Consider the following 23,897-nt stretch of genomic DNA (forward strand, 5'->3'; position numbering starts at 1 on the left):
CCCAACCCCCCCCGCATCCCCCGGGGCTGAGCTGGGCGCCCCGGGGCCGGCGGCGGCAGCGGTGCCCCCTCCCCCGCGGCGCTGCCCGCGGCCCCCTCCTGCCTCCACTTGTTGCTCCCCGGCGGGGCTGGGCTGGCTCCTCGTTCAGGGCGGTTTTATTTCGGGGGGTGGGGGGAGGAGGGAGGGGGGAGAGGTGGTTTGGGAGGAGGTGGAGGTTGCAGCCTCCCTTCCCGTCCCCGAGCTGCCACCCGTGTCCAGCTCGGCTCCAGCCTGCTGGCCCTCGCCCGGCGTCGGGGCTGGCTGAGGCCCGGGAGAGCCAAGCCTGAGCCCCCGCTTTCCCCTTCCCAGTCCCGTCTCTGCCCCCTTCTCCCGCCTCCGCCGACTCCCAGCTCCTCGCCCGGAGGAAGGGTGCGTGTAGCGTGCATCTCCCATCCACCAAAATCTATGATCAGCTCGGTGTGTGTCTCCTCCTACCGTGGACGCAAGTCTGGGAACAAACCACCCTCCAAAACATGCCTGAAGGAAGAGATGGGCAAAGGGGAAGACTCGGACAAGATCACCATCAATGTAGGGGGCACCCGGCATGAGACCTACAAAAGCACCCTACGGACTTTGCCGGGCACCCGCCTGGCCTGGCTTGCCGACCCCGATGCCCAGAGCAACTTTGACTTTGACGGGAAGAGCAACGAGTTCTTCTTCGACCGCCACCCTGGGATCTTCTCCTACGTGCTCAACTACTACCGCACGGGCAAGCTGCACTGCCCCGCAGACATCTGCGGGCCCCTCTTCGAGGAGGAGCTGACCTACTGGGGCATCGACGAGACGGACGTGGAGCCCTGCTGCTGGATGACCTACCGCCAACACCGTGATGCCGAAGAGGCCCTGGACATCTTCGAGAGTCCCGAGCCTGGCGGAGGGGCTGGTGGAGAGGAGCCCGAAGATGAAGGGGGTAGGGAGATGGCCCTGCAACGCCTGGGCATGGATGATAGGCCGCCGGGGGCTGCCGGGTCTGCCGGAGGGGGTGGATGCTGTCGGAATTGGCAGCCCAAGATGTGGGCACTCTTTGAGGATCCCTATTCGTCCAAGGCAGCAAGGGTAAGCGCCCGAGGTGCATCGGTGGGAGGTGGGATGGGACACGTGTTTGGGTTGTGTCTTCATCTCCCCATCCCCATGGTAGACTCTCCCGTTGGGTTACATGGGCCCCCCCGAATCCATCCCCCTCCTGCCACGAGACCCATTGGCCAGAGACCCATTGGCCATCTCCCATCCTACTGGGAAGTATCTCATCCTTCATCTCCTCTTCCCCTCCCAAGCACCCCACGTGGCCTGGGGGAGCTGGGACAACCCTCGCGTCCCAGCCCAGCCACCTGCCCCCTTCACACCCTCGGGCCCTGCCCCGTTGCACATCCCCGTCTGTCACGTCCGAGCCGGCGGAGATGAGGGATTGTCAGGGAGAGTCCTTGGCAGGGCTGAGCCCTGGCAGAGTTTCAGGACGCTCTAGGACAGGCTGGATTATTTAGTTTCCTCTTGCTAGGTTCTGTGTATCTACACGCTGAAAACAATGTTTAATGTCAGAGGCTTACAGCAGGGAGGACAGGGCTGGAGCGGGTGCCCGTGCGCGCCTTCGCGTGCCGACATACCGTGCCCTCCCCGCCGAGCTGGGCGCAAACTGCAGCCCCCCGCCTGCACCTGGGGGAAAACCTTAAATCAGGTCCCGAAGCAAACGAGATCCTGAAGTTTGTCCCTCAGGCACTCGCACTCCTTCTTCCACACGGGAAGCGGCACCCAAAGATGCAGCCTCCTCCGTTCGCGCTTGCACCCCTCCACGTGCCGTGCGAGCACCCTTGCCCCTGCACCCGTGTCCCCCCCACCCCCGGCACGGGTTCTCGCACCCGGGTGCTCCCCTGGCACAGCCACCCGCGTCAACGCGCCCGGTCCACGCGCCCGCGTTCGTCTCTCCCCACGCTCGCGCGGGCGGCAGCGTTCGCAGCCCAGGCCCGGCCTTCCCTGTCCCCGGCAGCATGTGTGCAAGGTCATCGCATCGGTGGCAGCCCCCACGCGACATACGGTCTCCGTCGGCACGTGCGAGCGCAGGCTCGCAGCCGCGACTAGCGCGCACACACACACCCCCCCCCCGCTCTTCATCTGCGCACGTCTTTGGGGACTCACATATGGCATGTACATGAACACGCGTGCAAACGTGTGCACGCGCTAGCAAACGCCCATGACCCACCCGTGCACTTCAGCAGCCCTTGCAGACCTTCCCTACCCACAGCCTCAAACCTGCCGTCCCATATGCCACGTAGCCAGGCATATCTTTAGGCTCCCGGCCCGGCTCCTCTCCCGGATACTCTTAGATCATCCCCAAAGCTCTGCCCGCCGACCCCCCCCCCCCAAGCACCCACCCACGCTGCTCCGCATCCCCCCCAGTCCCCTCCATGCGTATCCCCTCTGTCATACCCGGTTTTTAAATCTGCCACACACATGCATACGTATTTTGGGGGGGGTCTAAATGAATCCTGGACGCATTTAGAGCTGCAAAAAGCATCAATGGTAAGAAATCCGGCAGGCATTTCACACCCACCAGCAGCGCGCAGGGCAGGGGGGGTCGGTTTGTCAAGGAGGTGTCTGTGCAGCTAACGTAAGGAGCCCCCCCCCCCCCCGACACGCACACGCAGAGGATGGCAGGGCAGCAAGCGCTTCACTCGTTTTGGAGAGGGGCCCCAAGCCCTTGCTTGTCTCTGAGGGCTCTTTGCCTCCGAGCGATGCTCTGAATGTTGCAAAGCTCCAAATCGAGAAAACAAGCCGAATCATTCAGCTGGGATTTTTTTTCATGTTATTATTTGGGTCTGCTTTGCCTGCGCACTGAGCTGCTCTTGGAAAGGCATTCGCTAAAGAGAAGTGGCAGGAGTGTGTCGAAGGCAACAGAAATGGCTGGGACGTGAGCCCTGACTGGGAAATGAGAGAGAGGCTTGGAGCGGGACCAGTCTGCACCAGCAGCTCCCTGCTTCCTTCCTACCTCCCTAACATAGCGGCTCGACTCAGCACCAGCACGGGGACGTTCGCCTTCTTTGGACGTCCCTCCAATGCTAATGCTCACAGGCTCTTCTGGGTAATGTTCTCCAGGCTAAGATATTGGTGCATTTTTGCAATTGCTTAGGATAAATGCTTTGGCAGAAGGGGAAACCAAGGCACAGGCAGGGAAACCTTTGCTAGAAGTCATGCGATCGACCCAAGATCAGCCTGTCAGTGACAGCGACCTGCCCAGAGCACCCAGTTGCTGCAGGGAACGGTCACTGGTTCTGCGTTACTGTCCAGGGCTAGGACGCTCACGGACCCGTGACCGTCTCTGCAGGCGGTTGAAATTGCAGTGATTTCAAGGAGTTCCCCAGGGATTTGAGGGGACCCAAGGTGGGATTTTTAATAATGCCCCGTTTCTGATTCTCCTTGTCCTTTCGAAGGGAAAGCAAAGGGGTGGTGCCGTCTGCCTCCGGTGGTCCCCAGGGCTGGCATCTGCTCGGGACCTGGTTTCTCCATCCATAGCCTGGCCGGGCTGGTGGAAGCCAAAGGCACCCACTGGGTAATAAATAAAGGCTTAGAATTGGGGGGGGGGGGGGGGGAAAGAGGTTCATGTGATGGCAGCAGAGGTAACAAATAATGGCGCTAACCTGAAGGCCTCCCCTGGTAGCGAGTCAGATGCTCGGGAAGAAATCCAAAATAAATCAGGCTACACGGGGTGGCTGGGGGTACAGGAGCAAGGACCCTCCTTACAGTATTTCTCTTTTTTGGCATCCCCAGAGCTGCCGACTGGGTGAGTGTGTGATTAGAAATTTCCCCCAAGAGTTTAACCTCTCTTCCTTGTCGTGCCTGTGTAGCATCAACGTCCACAGGATTATTGCTCCTAGTCCGGTCTCAGAGATACCATGAAAATTTGGTCCCCAGCGTATTTGTGGTCCTGGCTGGAGTGTGACAATCTGCTGCTCTCTGGGCGAAACTGCTCAGGGAGATCTCGGCCCCGTGCTGGATATGACTGGAGCGCACCAGGTGGATTTCAGGTTTACTTCCAAGCTCTGCTCAGCTGGGGTTCCTCAGTTTTCCCCCTTTTCAACCTTACTTCTGGGGTCCTGACCTCACTTCTTTCGGGACTTCCAGGCTAGTGACATGTGGGGGTCATGACATTTTGGGGAACAGCCATCCCAAGCTGTTGTGTGCATGTTGAGACCGTGCAGCTCATTGGCAGGTTCTGTAGGACTTGTTTGGTGGGACTTTCAGCGCCGTACTAGTGGCTACTGGGTTCCCGGTGCTGAGGCCTTCTTCTGTGCCAAAAGAAGTGGTGGAGACCTCTCCCAGTGCTCTGCTCTTTGGCTCCAGAAGAATTTCTAGCTGCTCCCTACCTTCCCAATGTCCTGCTTTTGGAGGAGGTGAGGTAGTTTAGGAGGGCATATGTCCCAGCCGCCAGCACAGTGGAGAGTGGGCAGGTCACAGCCTCCAGAGCTGGTGTTCGTGTCTGTGCCATCACCAAATGTGTCTGCCCCCCAAGAGGCAACGGGAACCAGGCACGGCGTTCCCAGAAGCCTCTATAAAATGCCAGCCTGAAACTTTGACCTTACAGGGTGATATTTTGCTGTCTGGGTGTCTTCTGCAGAGCAAACACTCAAAGCCAGTTCCCCTTAAACATCAGGCTGCATGTGAGTATATACAGAGATATGTATACTTGAAGACACCTTCGGAAAACAAACTTTAGCTGGGAGCTAGACAGAGGCCAGAGCTGAGATGAGAGATCTCAGGTCAGCTCTTCAGCTGACACAAAACGGGAGCAGCGCTATCGACTTCGGAGGAGGAGGTTGGTTCGCACCAGCTGTGAATTTGACTCTCCTATTTTTAGAGGCTGGTTCTGCTCCTGGGGCTAAATTGGATCTCACCTACGTGGTTCATACAGCAGGGTTGTTTCATTGCCTGAGTGTTTTGGTCCTTCTGGAGAGCAGTGTCAGGGTCTTACAATCTTCCTTGGTAATTTTTTTCTTCCTACTTGGCTTTGATTCTAAAGTTTTTAATTGAAAAGTTTTCCTGAGATTACTTGTATGGGGAAACTCAGGAATGTTACTCTGAACTCAGCAGAAAAATGGATTTTGGCTATGCCACCACTGTGTAGACATACTTGTCCAGTTACAATGGCCTTGCTTCAAGATCCCGCTTTGGTTTATTTGGATTCGCTCTCCTAATTGTGCCCGTGTTGCTGAGGGCAAGGTTGGTCGGCGAGGGCAGGCTGCAGCATGCCTGTGAGCTACCTCCAGGAGAGCCACATCGTGGCATGTGGTCCAGGGTTGTCTGGTTAGAGGGGTATGAAGCACCTCAGCCCATCCATGGTAGATGTGTAACATGAGGGGGGATAATCGTCTTCCAGCGATTTCTCCCTCGATTAGAGGAAGAGTCTGGCTTAAACTTCACAGCTAACTTCTAGAGGGCTGATGCTTTCCATGCTGGATCTGTGCTGTGCCAGGAGTTGGTTTGTCCTTGGGGACCCCTGTGCGGATGCTTTTGGGAGGCCCAGGTCTCCTGACTGTCCCCAGCATGTTAATGCTGGTGTCTAGGGCCAGGTTTTTCTCTAGCGTGACTCAGGCTGTCTCCGCTGCTGATTCACTCTAGCCAAGGACCCTGGCTGTAATTTCGAGCAGGCTTGCGGTGCGGCTGCCTGCTGAACAAAGCCAGGCGAGTGGGTTTGACAACAAAATGAGCTGGTCTCTCTTGGCCAGAAAATGCCGAGAGCGGGCAGGTTGCATCCTGCTCTGTGCGGGGGCTTTGCCATGCCTGCGGTGGCAGCAGGCAGGGTACTTTAGCAGCAACGGGTGCTGTAGCGCCCTCCGCTCCCAGGAAGCCCAGCCTGTCCACACTTTGGTCCTAAAGGAAAGTAGAAGGAGGGCTTTTCTGCTCAGAGGCTTTTTTCGGGTGCTCTTGGAAACAGATGCTCTGGATAACGGACTCATCATGAGCTCATCCTGCCAGGAAGGAGGCCTGAATGTGATTGACTGGGGGGGAACAACACCAGACTGTTTCTTTTCACACAGCCTTTGATTTCCACCTCGTACTGTCGGTCCCTCCTTGTTCTTGCATCCAAGGTGAACCAGGAGGCCAAACGCCGACACTTTGAATGGCGCAGACATCTGATGTAGGAGCCTTTTGGGTCAATGCAGGGGAAAGCTCTTTGATCAGGTCCTCTTAAAGCTGCCTTTTTATGTCATTCCCAAACAGAGGCTGTTACAAGTCTCCCTTCATCGCCATCACACGTCCTCTCCATCACAACTCCAGCCACGGCCAGAGCCCAGCACACCTTCCCCTGTACCTATCACAGCACTTGGAGGAAGGTCCTGGACTGACATCCCCAGACACTGAAGTTTGTTGTTAACCCCCAGGACGGGTCCAGGGAACCTTCCCTGTCCATGATCCTTGGGCTTGGGGAAGAAGGGACTGACTGGGTGGGAGCAGCACAGCTCACCAGGTGTTGTGAGCCTGTTGTGCTCATTTGTGTCAAATGAGGATTTCTCCCATTCCTGGGAGGGGATTAGAAGAGATGTACCAAATGCAGGTGACATCAGAAGTATGTCTCAGGCTGCCCTGAAGTTGTCATCATGGCGGTTCGTAAAATTACCATCCTCCCCAAAGATTAATCACAATCTTTCTGTGTATCCCCCAGGAGGTTCAGCTAATGGCCCAGGTAATTTCTCCTTTGCAGGTAGTTGCTTTTGCCTCGCTGTTTTTCATCCTGGTCTCCATCACAACCTTCTGCCTGGAGACGCACGAAGCCTTCAACATCGATGTCAACGTGACGGAGACCCTTGTGGTTGGCAACACCACGACGATCCTGCTGACACACAAAGTGGAGACGGAGCCCATCCTCACCTACATTGAAGGTGTCTGCGTCCTGTGGTTCACCCTTGAGTTCCTGGTTCGCATCATCTGCTGTCCAGATAAGCTTCTCTTCATCAAAAACCTTCTCAACATCATTGACTTTGTGGCCATCTTGCCCTTCTACCTAGAGGTAGGTCTTAGCGGCCTATCCTCCAAAGCTGCCCGGGACGTGCTAGGTTTCCTGCGAGTGGTCCGTTTCGTCCGGATCCTCCGGATCTTCAAGCTGACACGGCACTTTGTGGGCCTTCGGGTGCTGGGCCACACACTTCGGGCCAGCACCAATGAATTCCTGCTCCTCATCATCTTCCTGGCCTTAGGGGTCTTGATTTTTGCCACCATGATCTACTATGCTGAGCGGATCGGAGCCAAGACGTCTGACCCGCGCGGGAGTGAGCACACTCACTTTAAGAACATCCCCATCGGGTTCTGGTGGGCTGTGGTCACGATGACAACCTTGGGCTACGGCGACATGTACCCTAAGACCTGGTCAGGCATGGTGGTGGGGGCTCTCTGCGCGTTGGCCGGGGTGCTCACCATTGCTATGCCTGTCCCTGTCATTGTCAATAACTTTGGGATGTATTATTCGCTGGCCATGGCCAAGCAGAAGCTGCCAAAGAAGAAGAAAAAGCATATACCCCGTCCGGCCCCGCTGGACTCCCCTACCTACTGCAAATCTGAGGAAAACTCTCCCCGCAACAGCACTCAGAGCGACACTTGTCCCCTGGCAGTAGAGGAGGGGGCAGCTGAGCGGAAACGGTCAGGTGAGACCTCAAAACCCTGGGGCTGGGCCAAGGGAAGGGGAGACTTCTGGGAGCCCCCAAGGGAGCGTTTGTTGTCCCCTCTGTCCTATCAGCCTGGTGCTGCAGAGGCCCTGGGGACTGGCCCTGCCGCAGAATGCAGCTCCTTGCTCTCCTGGCAGTGAGATCTTGGTGCAAAGACAGCTGGGGCCCTTGGGTGCCGGGTTATTTTGTGCTGTATGGGTAGACTGGGATGCTGGTAGATCAAGATCCCCCCTCTGAAGGGGGCAGAACCCCTGGGGAAGGGCCACATTCTGCTCTCTTAATGGTATAGATTAAGTCACCCTGGTGTAATTTAGGGTATCCCTACCTAACCTACATCTTCCTTACCCTGACAGAGGTAAGACCATTGGTCCAATTCCCGTTTTAGCCTGGTAATGCCCTTGGGGTAGATTTTCTTTTGTTTCCTCCCATCGTAATGGAGGGGTGGCTTCACCAAAATGGATAAATGCATGGATGCTCCCTGGGGTCTGACCTCCACCTCCACATTTGTCTTCTAGTAAACTGAGCACCTCTTCATAGCAAGGCCAACGCTGGTCCAAATCCTGTGCTCAGGAAGGAGCAAAATCAGCCTCTGTACATTCATTATTTGGCCTCACGGCAATGAGCTGAAAAATCTGGGTTGGCTTGTCTTTTTTTTCAGGTTGCGGTTGGTGTTTGTGGCTGGAGAGGGCATGTCACTGACTTCACAGCATCCAGCCATGGGCAGTCTTTGGTGGGCAGCATTGCTTGGGCTGAGCTCCTGGGGAGCGCAGGAGCCCTGCTGTGGTATCACTGCTTGGCCCAGAGGCTGCTTGCCCTCTTCAGCTGGGTTTGCTGCCAAAGGCACCTCCAGGTCCCTGGTTCAAACCCATCTGGCTTTCTGAGTGACTTTCAAAGGCCAGCAGCAAAGGGTGTAGCAGAGGGCCAACAGTGACCAGGGTGAAATGAGTTGGCTGGGTGAACGTCCTGGTCCTGGTGGGCTGGTACCTGTCGATCAGCTGCCAAGCCTGTTGGCACCAACGTGCTTGGCAGTGTTGGCAGCAGGGCACGGAGACTGAATGGGCTCAGCCTGCTCGCCAACGAGAGGGCTGACATCTTGGGACTGTGCTTTGGGCACATCTAGGAGAGAAGTCGGCTTCGCAGCAATTAAACAGGGTGTCAGGGCTGTTGTAGCCCAGTGTCCAGCACCAACACTGCGTTCCCTGAGGTCTACCCTGAACAGCAGCAGTGGGACAGCTGGCCACGTGTGTCTGACAGTGATGCTCATTCACCCTGTTTGACTTGGGGAGGTCTGAATGCTCCAGATGGGTGTTTCCACCTTATAAAACTCCCATTCCCACGTGCTCATGCAGCCTATCTGCCCCAGGAGCCCTGGGCAGCAGTGAGCAGTGAGAGGAGCTCCCCCCACTCTGCAGGCAGCAGGTCAGCCCGGTCTCTTTACCCCAGCATTGATCTAGGAGCACAGTCCAGGGAGCCAGATCCTCACCTGGCATAACATCCTCTCAGCTAATGAGTCTCAGAGTCAGATGACATAAATTAGCACTTCACCACCACAGTGAGCAGCCCAGATTTCCTCAGCTGGTGTGAATTTTGGAGAGCTAATTCTCACCAACTGGGTGGGCGGATGGGTCTCAAAGACCAGGGGTGTTTCTTCCCCTTGCCAATCTTGCTTGGCTCCTCACAGGGTGTATAACTCTCAGCAGGAAGAATTGCTGTTTAGGATTAAAATCTGGCATGGTCCTGCTTCCCCAGACACTATAAGTTAGCATGTCCAGGCTGGGATCAGTGCCTGAATCCTTGGGTGTTTTTCTGGGCCATCTGCAGTCTGGTCCTCTGCTTCCTTGAGTGGTCTAAACAAACCCTTCTGGCCACCCCTGAATCTTGGGAGCAGCTTGTCCTGTGGGTGACTGACTGCTGATGGGTCTCTGCTCTCTTCTTGCAGACTCTAAGCAGAATGGTGAAGCCAATGTGGTGCTGTCAGATGAGGAACAGCCGCTGTCGCCGTCCGATGAAGAGAAGCGGCCTATGCGGCGCTCCAGCACGAGAGATAAGAACAAGAAATCTTCCACGTGCTTCCTGCTGGCCACGGGTGACTTCTCCTGTGCAGCAGATGGAGGCATCCAGAAAGGTATGGGGGAGGCTGGAGGTGTTTGCTGGCCAGAGCCAGCCCGTGGGCTGGAGAGGGTGAGGATGGAGGAGTGAGGTTGATGCCCTGGGGGAGTGGATGCTCTAAGCCCTGCCTGTACTCATGTTGCTTTGCTGGGGTCAAACCCCTTGCGCCTACGCAAGGACAGCTGGTGGCTGTCAATGCCATGGGCTGGCCCTTAAGGTGCCAAATGGCCCTGGGGTTTGACTCCCTTCAGGCTCAGCCTCCGCTTTGTGATGCTAGCGAAGGATTTGACAGCATGTCCAGGTATGGATTTATTACATCTGAGGCCATGGTTCATCTCCATCTGCCTGTCTGTCTTCTGCTCCCTCCAGCTCCCGCAAACACACCTGTCTTCCTGCCTCTCCATTGGCTTCATCTCCATCCACCATGGCTCTCTGTGCTAGCTATGACCTTTTTGTTTCCTCCTCCCCCAAGACCTTCTCCCTTGGTTGCCACCATTTGGGAGCTGCGACCCCATTCTGGCCAAACTGCTGCCTCTGGGGACAAGCCTGTCTCTCTGCTCACCAGTGCTCTGGCTCCTATCGTCCCTCCAGCTCTTCTCCCTGGTCCCCATCCAGCCATCTCAGGCTGGTAGGAAGGGGAGAGCTCCACTGGGGAGGCAGTGAGGTTGAGACTGAAGTTGTCCAAAAGGTTTTCATTAGGGGAAAGAAGGCTGGGGGTTTTTCCTTTTCTCTTGTGATGAGTTTTGATGGGTTCGAGCCCTTTACTGGGAAACAGCGGTGTGCCAAGCACTGCCTTGGTGAAAGCATTGGGCTGCCAGGAAGGCTTGTCTGTTCCAGGGTTTGGAAAGTGAGTTTTGCTAAGCCTGAAGTTTTGAGGTTTTCTATGGAAAGTGTTGGGGGAGACCAGTCAGGAAAACAAGCCAGCTCCTCTTCCTGAGACAAAACAACTGGCCTCTTCAGCCTGGTCCCTCTGCACTGTCCTTCAGCCCTTCTCTGCTCCACCAGTGAGCATGCCTGGTGTTTGTCCCCAGCACCCTGGAGCCTGGGCCCTGGGAGGGTGAATCCAGGGCCTACCCTGAGCTACCAAACCCATCTGCATCTCTGATTGCCAGGTTAAGCCTTAGGACCTGGCTTGGTTCTCTAGCTCTTTCTTATTCACCTGTGTGTCCGGGGTGGTGTGGGATAGTATAGCTGAAGAGCTGACCTGCCTCTGCCTCCGTGGTACCATCTAATCCTTGGTTGCTTGCTGGGATCAGTGTGCACGACTTGGGACCAGACAGGAGGAAAGAGGACATGTTGCGTCTCTGAGCTGCAGGCCAGAGTCTGTTAGCTTATGGTGTTGGTGCTTCACAGGTCCTCTGAGTCTGTTGCTTTTTAATCACTTGGGATGATAAAGACTAGATGGGCTGGAACAGGGGGACCTTGGCTTTGGGTCTGCAGCATCCAGCCCTGGTGCTGGGTTCATCCCATGTTCCTGGAAGCTTTTATACTGTAGGGAGTAGCCCACTTCCATTTGCGAGGCAGTCCAGCTTGTCCCAGGCTGACCAGGGCCAGGGTCTCTTATGGCCCCGGGAGACATTTGGAGGCAATCGCATTTGTTACATTAGTAGAACCAAGCTGGTTGCATCATCCTGGGAAATGAAGGGTTTCCTCTGGTGCTCCTGCCCAACCTTGTCCCTTTTCCCCTTAAAAAAGGGGCAGGGGGGAAGGGGGAAGAGAGAAAGAAAAAAGCCTAGCTCATCTTCTATTCAGACAGAGGGGGATTATACAAACGTTTGCTTGAAATCCCTCTTTTTTTTTTTTTTTTTTAACCAAAAATGACTTTTTCTGTGAACTTGGTCTCTTTTCTTAACACGGACTAATGAGAAGAGGTGAGTGGGTCCTGTGCCTATGGCTGGCTCTACTCCTGCCCCAGACCTGGGGGGGGGGGGGGGCTGAGCCAGAAAGGATGGGGGAGAGGGCCAAAAGCCAGTGCTGATCTTCTCCTCTACAAGACCTCAACTCGGGCATCTTCTTAGCTGCATTTTAGCTTGGCCAACTGAAGCCAAGGGAACTAGAGTAGCTGAAACAAATGAGGATCCAGTCCTGCTCCCAAATGATATCGCTTGGTTGCAGGAGGCCAATTCTTTTCTTCTTTCCTTTCATGGTGACAGCAACAGATATTTGAAAGGGCACTTCAATGATCTCTCATGGCTCGCTCCGGTGTCCTTCCTGCAAATGTCAGTGTTTTATGCAGTTAAAAATAGATGTGTACATGGGTCACTTGTCCTCACCTTGCTGAAAGGCTCCTATGTCTGGGGAAGGGTGGATCTGGCGTTCAGATGCCCTGAGTGATGGGTGAGACCTTTTGGGAAGAGAAAGCCTCTGTTTCCGTGTCGTGCCCAGGCTGTTGGTGACAGGTGGGATGCTGCCCCGGGAGGTCAAGGCTGAAGTCTTCTCTGGTGAAATGCTCCCGCATGGTCAAGGTTTGCTGTGGGGTTAAGGAGGCTCTGATCAGAGGGGTGAAGTAGCATCTTCCGCTCTGGTCGAAAGCCATTGGGAGCCGCAGAGGCGCCTCTCCCCAAGCTCCTGATTTATCTCCTGCTGAGGCTGTTTGTTCTGGTACTGGGATGCTGGCAGCTCTGCAAATTGAGATGAGCTTGGTTCTGAGCCCGATTTGCTGATGGCCATCTGTCAGATCCTGGGACAGGTACTGGTGTCTGTACAAGCTGTGGAAATCAGGAGATGGGGCTGCCTGGAATATGCTGCAGATCTTGGCATCAGCCATGGTTTGAGCCTGATTCCAGAGGTTGGTTTCTTTGGGGCAGCTCCAAGAGAAGAGCTACCCTTGCCCGCAGCCCCTTGGACCTGGGCTTGGGAGCTCTCATGGTCCTCTCAGTTCTGGAGAGGACTGTGCTGGACTGCAGTGTGAAGCCTGTCCTGTGTCACTTGCTTCTTGTCCCTGTTGCTGCTTGTAGTGGTACAGTATTGCTCATCTGCTGTTGGGGACTGCTTCCAACCTTTCATCTCCCTCCAGGCCTGGGGTCTTGCTCAGAAATTCCCTGAAATGGGCACCAGCCGGTGCCCAACACACGCTGGCATGGGTCTGTCATGGCATGTGAGCATCCGTCCTCTGCTTGGATGGGTCTGTGGGCTGCAGGGATGGGGAGCAAGGGTGGGTCACCTTGCCAGCGCCAGGCTGGGTTGGTTAAAGTCAGGGGAGAAAAAAAGAGACTGACTGTAACCAGAGCAGCCTTTCAAGGGGAGCAATGGGGAACCGGGTTAAATGGAAGGAAGGGAATTTATCTCTTGGTTTTGGATCTCTGCAGCAGGTCAGGGATTCCAGCACCTCCCTGCGACGGCAGGCTGGCAGCGCAAAGCAATGTCCATCAGCAGTTTTTGGCTTGGTTTCCAAAGCCCAGCAGACTGTGCGGCTCATTTTACTCCGTTGCTCGCTATTAGTGCGGGAGAAGAGCGGCACGTGGGTTGAGCAGCGTGTGTGTGGTCACGGGGGACCCTGTGCTGGCACACCGACGGCATGCTCCGCTCGCTTGCATGAGCAGCGGGGGAGCAGGGACACATCCACGTTGCACGGGGGCATGTGTGCGAGCATGTAACCCGCACGCGAGTGCCGGGCTGCCGTTATAAACGAGCGCACGAGTTCCCTGCCTGCGTTACCCCATCTGCTGCTGACTCAAAACGTGCGTGTCCATGCAAGCAGGCACGTGCGCTTGTGTGCCGCGAGTATTTGCACGTGGTTAACGTGGCTCCCTGGCATTGCCCGGCCGCGGGGGTCTGGGGCGAAGAGCCCCTGGAGGTCCACGCTGCCCCACCGCTCTGTTTATAAGATGCCTCCACCCGGCTCCTTGGCAACAAACCCATTTTTAAACCAATCCTGGTGACCTCAGTTAGCACCTATGTGAGTTGCTGGGATACCAGCCTTGCTAACGAGCAGCACCGGTGGCAATCGGCATAGCACAGCCCGCTGGTGCTTTGGGACTTTAGTCCTTGGTGGCAGCTGGGCACCGAGCTTGGCACGTGGCTCTTCCACCGGCCTCACGGAAAGCCGCCGTCACCTCCGGGGCCGAGGGAGCAGAGCCGTGCGTCTTCCCAAGCTTGTTCCCGGACGTGCCAGCGAGCCTGGGAATAAACTGGTGGGGAAAATTAAGTGTTGGTCTTGGGGCAGGTGGCTGTTTGCCCTTGGAGCCCTGTTTCAGAGGGGCACTGGAGCTATCAAACGTCCCTATGAAGGGCTGTCCTGTGAAGTGGTGCTTAAGGCTTAATCAAAACTGACAGTGCGATTTTTGTCCCTGTTTCTATTCGCCCTCCTGCCCCGTTTTTATTGAGCGATCTCTGCGAGAGGGCAAAGATCACCGTTAAAAAAGGATCCAGCCGTGTCAGCAGGGCCTTGCATCGACGAGGTGGCTTCCCGCAAGCCCCTTAATGACTCTCGGCCAAACGGGTGTCATTTGGCTGTTGGCTCCGTAATTAACCTCAGGCTTTTTGGGGGCCGGTTGCAACTAGGCACGAACGCTTCCCGCGTGTGTTGCTCGAGGTGTGCAATGGGCAGGGAAGCGCGTGAACTGCTTGAAGATCCTCTGCGCTCTGGGGAGAAGAGCAGCGTTTGCGGAGTGAATAACCCGATGCCGTCATCAGGGTGGTGGTTTGGAGCAGGGGCATCGCTCGCGCTGCCGAGCGTGGGAAACATCCCCGGCTTGCGACGGGGAACCCCTGCACGGGCGCCCCGGCCTCCCCCTGCGGCTCGGGGCTGCGCTAAGCTTCCTTTGCCCGCTCGCTGCGTGGATTTAGACCGGTGGCTTCATGCCAGAAAGCAAATAAGGAAATTGCTCTTCTCTTTGGGGCTCGATTCTGCTCTGGCTTCTGCTGTGCGCAATGGAGAAGCTTTGCTGAAGTCAGCAACAGGTTTAGGCAACCGGCCCTCTCTTCTCCTTCCCTTTCTCTGCTTTAGAGCTGGGAGAAGCTTTACTGGAGGAGATGCTTCCCCTTGTAGGGATCTCAGTTATGGAAAGAGGCGGAAAACCCTCCGTGCCTGCCCGATTGGCTGCTGTGGTTAGGAAATGTTTATGAAATAAGTACAGAAAGTGGATAAAATCGGATTTAAAGCAGCTCTGGAGCTTTTCAGGGCTGCGCTTGCGTCTCGGCATCCTCCTCATCTGCCCTGCGCTCGCGTGGGTGAAACGTGGCTTCGCTGTGCGCTGGCTCGGCCTCCCGCTTTCTGCTGACGCTTCAACTCCGTGATCATTTTGGCATGAGCCGGCAGCCCCAAACCGAGCAGAGCGGGGGCTGCCCCGAGCCAGCGCCGGCAGCCCTGACGCGGCGCCTTTGCATCAGAGCCGAAGCCGGCGACTTCCCAGGGGACGCGGGATCGTTTCGGAGCTTGGCACTGTCTAACAGGCCATCCATCACCTTGTTTTTCTGCTGTCAGGGAGCCGGTGCCCTTCTCTCCCGCCTCGCTCGCGTGCTGGCCCTTCCCAACGCTGCGGGAAAGGCCAACGCGTGGCGGTTTTCCGCTCGCTCCGGGTTCGCGTCGCTCTTGCAAGCGATCCGTCGCCCGCGGGGCTGCGGAGCACAAGTGCAGCGAGCGTTGCATGTCGCCGGGCGCTTCGGCTCGCCACGGGCGGGAGCGCGCTTCGTTTTGGTAGCGGAGCAGGGGTCTGGAGAGCAGGTCCCATGGGATGCTGGAAGCATCTTTAAATGGGACAGCTGGTTTTGCAGGTTGGACCAAAAAAGTCCAGTTTTCAGTGCAAATACTTGATTCCTTTCCAGAAGGGAAAGTGATATATATATCAATGTATTTTTTTGACCTGTGAGAACACTTGCTCCGGTTGGCGCTTTTCAGTTAAAGCTTAAGCAATGTCTGACCCTTTGTGGGAGTCTGAAGGGTTTTCCCACTTAAAGAAATAGGAGTATTTGCTCTTTAGTTTAATTTCTCATGGAAAACGAGCGTGCCTACCTGCTCCTCTCTGTACAGAAAGGTGTCAGCAGCAGCTTACTACTACAGCACGCTTAAAAACCGGAGCCGAGGGAATAATTCATTACAAATCGCATATTTGCTTGAGTTCTGTTGCTTTCTCCGTTTGCTTCAGCCCACAAACTCCCCAGACTCATTCTTCATTCAAAGCCATCTGTAAGAAAAAAAAAAAACAAAAACCTGAACCCCCCTAGGACCGACACGTGAATGATTCGGTCTCCCAGCACCAAAGGAGCCGGCCGGCGGCGGGAGCCACGCGGCATCGCTTCCTGGCCTCGATCGGCGACTGAGCCCGGGTTGGCCGCCGAGCCGAGCGCCGCCTGCTAACTGTGCTCCCGGTGGACGCCGGCCTTTCCAAAGGGATGGTCGTGGGAGGCAGCCGGGGAGAGAGGGGAGGAGGTGGAGGTGAGACCCCCTCCAGCCGGCTCCTCTTGCAGGGAAAGCCCTGAGCCGAGTGGGGTGCGCTGATTTATTTTACTTATTTTCTGCCTGCTCCCAAGGCCTGGATTCGGCTGGCCCAAATCGAGGGCGGAGCAGGGAACATCTGGAGGCCGACCACATCTCGAGCCGCTTGGTCACCCTCGAGCAGGGCTGGCAAGGCGTTTTCCGAATTTTTGGGGGGCTGAATGCAGGCGTGGGGGGTTTGATGTCTGCTCTCGGCGATGCTCCTGCTGGGGCCTCTCTGCTTGCAGGGTTCCCACGGGAAGGAGGGCGGCTCCGCTCTAATTTCACCTCTGTCCATTTATTTCACGAAGGCTATGGAAAATCCCGGAGCCTAAGCAGCATAGATGGCGTGGCAGGATCCGCGGTGGCCTTGGCCCCCCTCGTGTCGCGCTACGGCTCTCCCCGTCCGCTGAGGCGCCCCTGCTCTTCTCCCGTCCCCTCCATCCTCTAAACGCCGTCCGGATCCCACTTTGTCATGTTGGCTGCGTGCTTCCCGCTCCGCCGTGTCACTCCCTGTCCCCTTCCCAGCCCTGTGATGCCATATCTCCATGCCCCTCCTTGGTGTTTGGCTAGCGGCTTGCTGGGAGAGGAGACGCAAGCCGGGACGGCTCCATCGCCGCGGAGCAGGCAAAGGGTGGAGGAAACGTGAAGAAGGACGTGTTGGCTGAGGAAATAACACCTTGCCTGAAAGGGTTGAGTTCACAACATTTTAGGTCTTTTCTTTTTTTAAACAGCCTCAACTTTCTGGAGGCGGCAGATGAATAAATCTCTATTCCTTGTCCAGCAGCAGTTCCCCTCTTTTGTGCTTTTTCCCTGCCTAAGTCGCACTTGATCCTTCCCCATGTGCATCTGCTTCTCCGTCCGACCTCGGGGACAGTCCTAGGGCTGAACGTGGCTCTCACAACCTTGAAAATCGGCCCCGAGACCTCGGTGGATGTCGGGTGCAGGGAGTGTGTGGTTTTTTGGATGGTCTTGGATGTCCTTGCTCTGAACAAGAACAAAACCTTAGTTTTTCGCCCTGGTTTCTGGCTCATTTCTAGCTTGGGCGCCCCTTCCCGTGCCTCAGTTTCCCTTCGTGTAGAAAAGGGTTAACGCAGTAAAACTCATTGTCGCCGCGGTGTAAGAGATGCTGCGCAAGGAGGAAGCGTTAAGTGCCTTGGCTGGTATCTTTTATTTTTCCTCCCCACCGCATTTAACAAGCTGCCAGGAGGAGCCAGTCAAAACATCTCCCGTTATCTGGGAAGAAAGCGAGGCCCCCCCCCCCCCCAAATCCTACACGAGGCAGAGCCTGGAAAACCCTTGCCTTTCCTTTCGCTTTTCCTCTTTCCTTCCTCTCTTCCTCCCCAGGCTTCTTGGCAGATCATTAAGAGTCAGAGGAAGGAGTAAGAAAAGAGGGGAAAAAAGCTTGGTTTGGTGCTGCGAGTGGGTTCCGGGGAGTCTGAGCGCCGAGCGGACCCGGCCGACGGTGCTGGAGCTGCAGGCGCACGTGGTGTCGCTGCTTGGGTGGCGATTTAAGGGAGATTGCGTCTCCCGCCATTCCCGTATCCGCAGGGAGAGCCTCTCCCGCTTTCCGAGCATGGGGCCGCGCACCCCTCGCATAGCTGTGTTGATCTAATTTCTGTAATTAAAGCGCCTTCGTGCACCGCGCGGTTCTGGTATCTCGACGGGGTTGTGAGTCGCGCCATAAACCCGGGAAGTGCCGGGTGTCTCCGCAGCGAGAGGATCCCGGGAACCGTGGCGCGGCCGGCCCGGCCCTCTGCTCCATCCTTTGCATCCCGCCGTGCTCTGCAGCCATCGCCGCCTTTCCTTTCCCGTGATCGAATATCCGAGGATCGCAGCTCCGGGTCGGCCGTGGTCGGGGCGAGACACAATGCTGCTTCCGAGCGGGTTCCCGTGCTCGAAGCGCGAGGCGGCAGCCGAGATTTCCCGACGCTGGGCGCTGCCGGAAGGTCGCCCTCGATGATTTCCGTGGTTTCTGAATCATAAACGATTTATCCAAGGTCGCTCGCTGCGTCCGGGGACGAGCCAGGCATTAAAACCCTGCCTCTCGCAGGAAAGCTTTGGCATTCGAGGCGCGTGAAAGCAGCCCGAGCCCCCCCGTCCTCCCCTTTTCCCCCCACCTTGGGCCAGCCGGAGACCCCAATGGGCTCCGCCGGCCGCCGGAGCCGCTTGCCCGCTACGGAAACCCCTCGGCGGGCCGCGGCGGAGCGCCGGGCGTCTCCTGCGCCGCGTCTCGGACCCGCCGCGGAGCTGTGCTGCGCTGTGCAATTTTTAGCAGCGGCGTTATGCAAGCCGGTGGAAGGCATGACTAATGTGCCAAAAGCTCCTGCCGCTACAACAACAGAGCCCCGAACGGGAGCTACAGGGATTTCAGTGGGAGGCACCAAACCGTTGGAAAAAAAACCCCACTGCATCTTCTCTCTTCCCCCCCCCCCCCACCTTCTTCTGAATAAGCAATTTGGGGGACGCAGCAAGGGGGGAAAGCTGTGATTGATTTATTTTTTCCCAAGTGGGGTTTCGGGGGTGAGCTTACCCCCGGGGAAGAATCTATGGGGAGCTGGAGCGGATCGGAGCAGCGGATCGCTGAATTATGCAGCCCAGGGTCTTATCTCAAGCAGTGGCCAAAATTGGATGCCTGGAGAATGGGATAAGAATAGAGCAGGCGTATATGATACTTCCCCCGAATATTCTCCCAGCCACTTATCTATGTTTAGGGATCTGGAGAGGAGCACACGTTCCAACTAAGGCAAAATGCACCGGGGAGAAAGCAAGGTTGTTTGATTTATTCTTAAAGAACCCAATAAATCAATAGGCGTACAGCTGCCTCTGCCCAAGTCCTAAAATGGCATTTAAAAAAAAATAAACTGCTGTGCAGCAATTGTCATCGCACCCAGCTGGCTGCCGCCTTCCCGGCCCGCCACGGGAGCGCCCCGGCTCGTCCGGGAGCACAGGTAGGAGCTGAGCAGCTCCCCGGCGTGCTGGCCTGTCCTCCCCGGGCTGGCGCTGGGGACGTGATGTTTCCTCCCTCCGGAGGGTTCGGAAAGCTGGCGGCGGCCAGGGGGAAGGAGGGAGCTGGCAGCTCTCTGAGCCGGGAGCAACGTGTGGCCCTTTCCCGCGGGAAGGAGGGAGCACGGCTGAGCCGAACCAAGGGGGTGGCAGTGGAAAGAGCCGCGTTGAGATGTTCCCGGTGCGGCTGCCCCCATCAGCGTGCAGTGGGGCAGGTGCTCGAGGAATTTGGCCCTTTTCCCCATGAAATACCCCCGTTTTGGCTGCGCAAGGTGCTTTGCACGAGGGGTTAAGCTTGACCGTAGAGATACGTGTAAAACACTGCGTGCATCTTCCGCGTGGACCGTCCACGCGTCCCCGCATCCCTGCACGAGGCCGTTCGGTACCCGAGGAGCCCGATGCGGGCGGCTGCAGGCGGACGCGACGCTCGAGAGCTGCAAGGGGGTTAGAGACGCTTTTCCCCCATCCGCCTTGCTCCGGGCTGCCCCGACGCCGGCCGGATCCTCGCACAAGACCGCGAGCCCCCCTGGGCAAAGCAGCCGCGCGAGGGGCGGGAGCGGAGCGAGCCCGGCCCCGGGGGCGATTCCCCGCGCTCCGGCCCTCGCCGGTGCCGCCGCAGTCCCGGCCTTGCGTGCAAAGTATTAATTGTCCTTGTTTGCAGCAACCGCTCTGTTTCTCGGGAGATGCCTGAAAGAGCCGAGAAAATAGGAAGGTCCATCGAGCAGCCGGGCAGGAGGTTAAGATGTCGGGAGAGTAATTGCTCTACCCAGAAGCAGCCTGTTTCTGGCTTCTCCGACGCTGCCAGGAAAAATCCTTAGGGCTTATTTGATGGCAATAAAAAGAGGAAAAAAAAAAAAAGAAAAAAACCCAACCGTCCCTCGCCCACGCTGCCGAGGAACTCGGCGAGCAGAGGCAGATGCAAAATGAGCTGCAGCTGAGCTTCAAAATAGGCGCCTCCGAGCTCCCAGCCTGTTACTTCGTTTCCTCCGCTCCGGTAACGGCTTCTTGCGCTTTTCCCACGTGAAATGTCCGAGCGGGGCTCAGAAATTATTCCGCGAGCTGCTTAGGAAAAGGGTCGCTCTCCTCCCCGCGCGCGGGGCGGCCTCCGCCGAGGCTGGGGCCGAGATCCTGCCCCGACGGGAGAAACGGAGCTGGGATCGTCCCAGCAGCGCCGCCGGAGAAATGTCCCCGGCGGGGCAACGTTTGCAGCCCTGTGGGGTTTGGAGCAGTGCTGACGGCTTGGAAAAAGACGGGAGAGGCAAGCGGCGGCTTTGCGGGGCTCAAAAGCTCGCGGGGATGGTGCTTTTCCGCTCGGATCCTGGCGGAAAGGCGGATGCTGCGTTTTGCTGCCTGGGATGCTCTGCACCGCGCGGGGCACGGGCAGCCTTGATATCCCTCCCGTTGCTCCCCGGCAGGGAAAAGGGAGGTGGAAAAGGGGCCGGCAAAGCGGCGCGCTCGGGTTGCCGGGAGCCGGAGCCTTCGGAGCAGCCTGACAGGATGGTTGGCAGAGGGCTGAGGTTCGCTGCCGGCCGCTGCCCGCGCTGGGAGAGCGGCGGCGGGGGCCCGTGGGAGTGTTTTTCTTGGCTAAATTTCTCATCCAGCACCTCCCAAGCCGCTTGTCTTCCAACAGATCCGTCCATGAGAGGAAAACACCCCGAAAGCCCACCGAGAAAACAGAGCGGAGTTATCGTGGGACCTACCCGAACGCCTGCGCAGCGCTTAGGGCTGTTTGCAAAAACGCGTGTTAGGGGGAAAGCGGGACTGCGCAAACTCGGCGAGTTTTGGGGGGGGGTTGCGCTGCCGGCAATGGGGATTTTCGGGGCTGGCAGGGCCCCAGGTCCGGGCTTGCGTAGGGAGGGTGCGGCGGGGGCATTGCCGTCCTCGGGGCGGTAGGTTTGCACCCAAAAAGGGCCGAGGAAGGAGGCTTTCGCCGCTGGCGGCGGGCGACCGAGACGGCGGCGCTAAGCCGAGACGGGAGGGAGCTGCTTCGTGGCGGCAGCTCCGTCCGGGGGCAGCGATTAACCAAAAGTCGGCGCTGCCGTTATTTATTTTTAGCCGGGCTCGTTTCGCCGAGGCGGCGAGCTGCTTCCCGAGGCGGCTCCCCGGGGGATCGGGGCAGCAGCTCTGCAGCGAGCGCCCGGAACAGCTTGGAGCGGCGAGGAGGAGACGGGAGCTAAAAGCCGAGTCGTGTCCCTGGGCAATTGATAGACCTGATGGCCGAGAGCTTTTTAGCTGCTTGCAGCGTTGCTCTGGCTGCTAGCGGTGGTATTTTTTCGAGCTCGTGGGATGGTGGCATCTCCTGCAGGCCAAAGTGTCCTGCAAGAGGTGGCATTGAGGGACGAGACTCCCCTGTTTTTGCCGAGCTCTGGTTGCCTTCGCGAGCTTAGTGCCACCGCGCGCGCGGTGGGGACAGGAGCCTTACGGGGGTCGAGCATCCCGGCCCTGCTTGCGGTGGAGAGAGACAACGCAGCTCTTTGGTGCCCAACGGCAGCGACGCTTGAGGGAGGACGAGACCTTTCTTTAGGGGAAACCGGAGCTTTGGAGCTGTGTTTGGTCTCCGGTTGGGAAACGCCCCTAAAAAGGTGGCTCCTGCCTTGACTCAGGGCCGTTATCGTCCCGGCAAGACCCTTATTTCTCGCACGCGGGAAACAAAGCAAGATTTTAGCACGTTCCCGCCCTGGGACGATGCAAAGCAATGGGAGGAAGCGCCTCTCCTTCAGTGCCAGAGATTTTAGGACCCCTTCACCCCGCAAAAACGCCCAGTCTTGCAATCCGCGCGGCGGCTCCGTGCCTTAGCGGGGGCATCCCAGAGCGTCTCCCCGCTGGCGGCCCCGCGCCTGGGAAACCGTGTCCTGGCACAGCCGGAGAGGCGGCGTTGTGACTCAGAGCTCCCATCCACGCTAATTAATTCAATGCTAACGAAGGAGAGCGAGCAAGAGAGAACGCCGCGGGATATTAATGCACTGGACTTGGCTTTGGGACATCTGGCTTGGGCTTGCTTGGAAGCTTTGGGTGCGAAGCAGCTTTTTGGGGAGGAAAGCGCTGCAGTGATGAAGACTTCTCCCCTCTGCTCTTGGTTTTGAGCCTTGAAGTCGCCTCGATTCCTGTTCTTGTTTCCCTCGGGGGGTTGTTTTCCAAATCGAGGGGTCTTAGTCCATTTTGAGGCATTTTTGACTAGTTTGCCTATTTTAAGGATAGGCTCTCGGCGTTTTCTCCCTCCGGACGGCAGCAGAGTTTCATCCCCGTACGCGCAGGTGCTTCGTCGATCAGCGAGGGGATAATGCAGGGTTAACCGGTCCCGCGTAGCCGGCATCCCACACGGTTTTAAAAATTGAAGCGAAGCGGCGGAAAACTTCAGCGAGCGTATTGTGTCATGCGAGGATATGTCAGAGCCGGGGACGGAGTGTACAAACACTCCCGACGTGTCGGGAAATAACGGTGCCGCGGGCGGGCGGCGGGCGGCAGGCGAGGGCACGCGCAGGCGGCGGCACGAGCTGGCGCGGCTGCGTCGCGGGAACCGCCGCAAGCCCCCCGGGATCGCTCGGGAAAGCACGGTGGCGTCGAGCCCCGGAGCGCCGGGAGACGCCGGAGGTGACGCATCAGCCTGCGGGGACGTTTGCAGGGGTCTTGCGTTACCGCCCTGGCCGCGGCGCTTCGTTGGTGAGCTGGGGCGACCCGAGGGGCCTTGGGGAATTTTGGTTTTCTCCCCTGATGAATTTTTCCAGGGTGGTCTGCAGCCGTTCCTGCCGGGATGCCCCCGGGTGTTACCAGCTCTTCCAGGGACCTGCTGAGCCTGCCGGGAGCCCACGGACACGCGGGAGGAGGGCGATGCAGGGGGCAATAGCGGTGCAAAACCCGCCTGTGCTCTGTGCCGGGGGGATTCGGGCAGCGGGATTAATTTGGGCCGGGATGGATGGGGCGAACGGGGAGGACGCGGGGCTGGTGGTGCCTCCTGGGGCAGTGGTGGCCGCTCGCTGGCGTCACCTGCCTCGGCCGGCGAATGAGTTATTGCCGCTTTTCCCATCGAAATCCTCTCTCCACCCGGCTGCGTCCTCCTCGCTCTGCCTCGCTCTTCCTTTCTTGACTTTTCTCCCTCTTTCTCGAGAAACAGCCGATGAAAGCGGTGTCTAACAGTGTGTTTAATACCTGTGTCTTTAATCGCAGAGAGCTGCCAAGACGTCCTCTCCTCCAGTTACCCCCAGGGCGAGGTGGTCACCTTCTCCTGAACCTGGTGGTCACCTTCTCCGGAGCCTGGCGGTCACCTTCTCCTGAGCTTGGTGGTCACCATCTCCGGAGCCCAGTGGTCACCTTCTCCTGAGCCCGGCGGTCACCTTCTCCGGAGCCTGGCGGTCACCTTCTCCGGAGCCTGGCGGTCACCTTCTCCGGAGCCTGGTGGTCACCTTCTCTGGAGCCTGGCGGTCACCTTCTCCTGAGCCCATCGGGACACGGGCAGCACCCCAGCGGGGAACACCTTCCGCAGGGCCGAGGGACGCCTTCCCCGAACCAGAGGGACACTTTCCCCGAGGAGCTTTGCCGGCCCGGCCCCAGCGACCCAAAGCTCTCGCGGTGAAAGCCCAGCCGGCCCCCAGCGAGGCTGCTGGCCGCCCCGCAACCCCAGGGCCGGACAGCCGGGGTGTCCCCAACACGGGGAGGTGCAGGCGTCCTGCCCGCCACCCGCC

The 23,897-nt window shown here is 57.7% G+C and overlaps 1 protein-coding gene across 4 annotated transcripts in view; it reads left to right on the forward strand.

Annotated features, from left to right (window-relative positions):
- The window catches only part of KCNC4 (potassium voltage-gated channel subfamily C member 4), a 25,470-nt gene extending 2,026 nt beyond the window's left edge, over window positions 1–23,444 (forward strand). The window contains exons 1-5 of one of the 4 annotated variants that reach the window (XM_026056587.1): window positions 529–1,095; window positions 6,731–7,662; window positions 8,893–8,929; window positions 9,672–9,813; window positions 16,524–16,663. In XM_026056587.1, the coding sequence (XP_025912372.1) occupies window positions 529–1,095; window positions 6,731–7,662; window positions 8,893–8,929; window positions 9,672–9,813; window positions 16,524–16,663 (1,818 nt within the window). Of the gene's footprint in view, window positions 1–348; window positions 1,096–6,730; window positions 7,668–8,892; window positions 8,930–9,627; window positions 9,814–16,523; window positions 16,664–23,382 lie in introns of those variants that run through there. The other 3 variants (XM_026056586.1, XM_026056585.1, XM_026056588.1) reach the window with 3 other exon arrangements.
- Window positions 23,445–23,897: the final 453 nt, after the last annotated feature.

Source organism: Apteryx rowi, unplaced genomic scaffold (assembly GCF_003343035.1).
Source record: "Apteryx rowi isolate R43461 unplaced genomic scaffold, aptRow1 scaffold_132, whole genome shotgun sequence".
Classification (NCBI taxonomy): domain Eukaryota; kingdom Metazoa; phylum Chordata; class Aves; order Apterygiformes; family Apterygidae; genus Apteryx; species Apteryx rowi.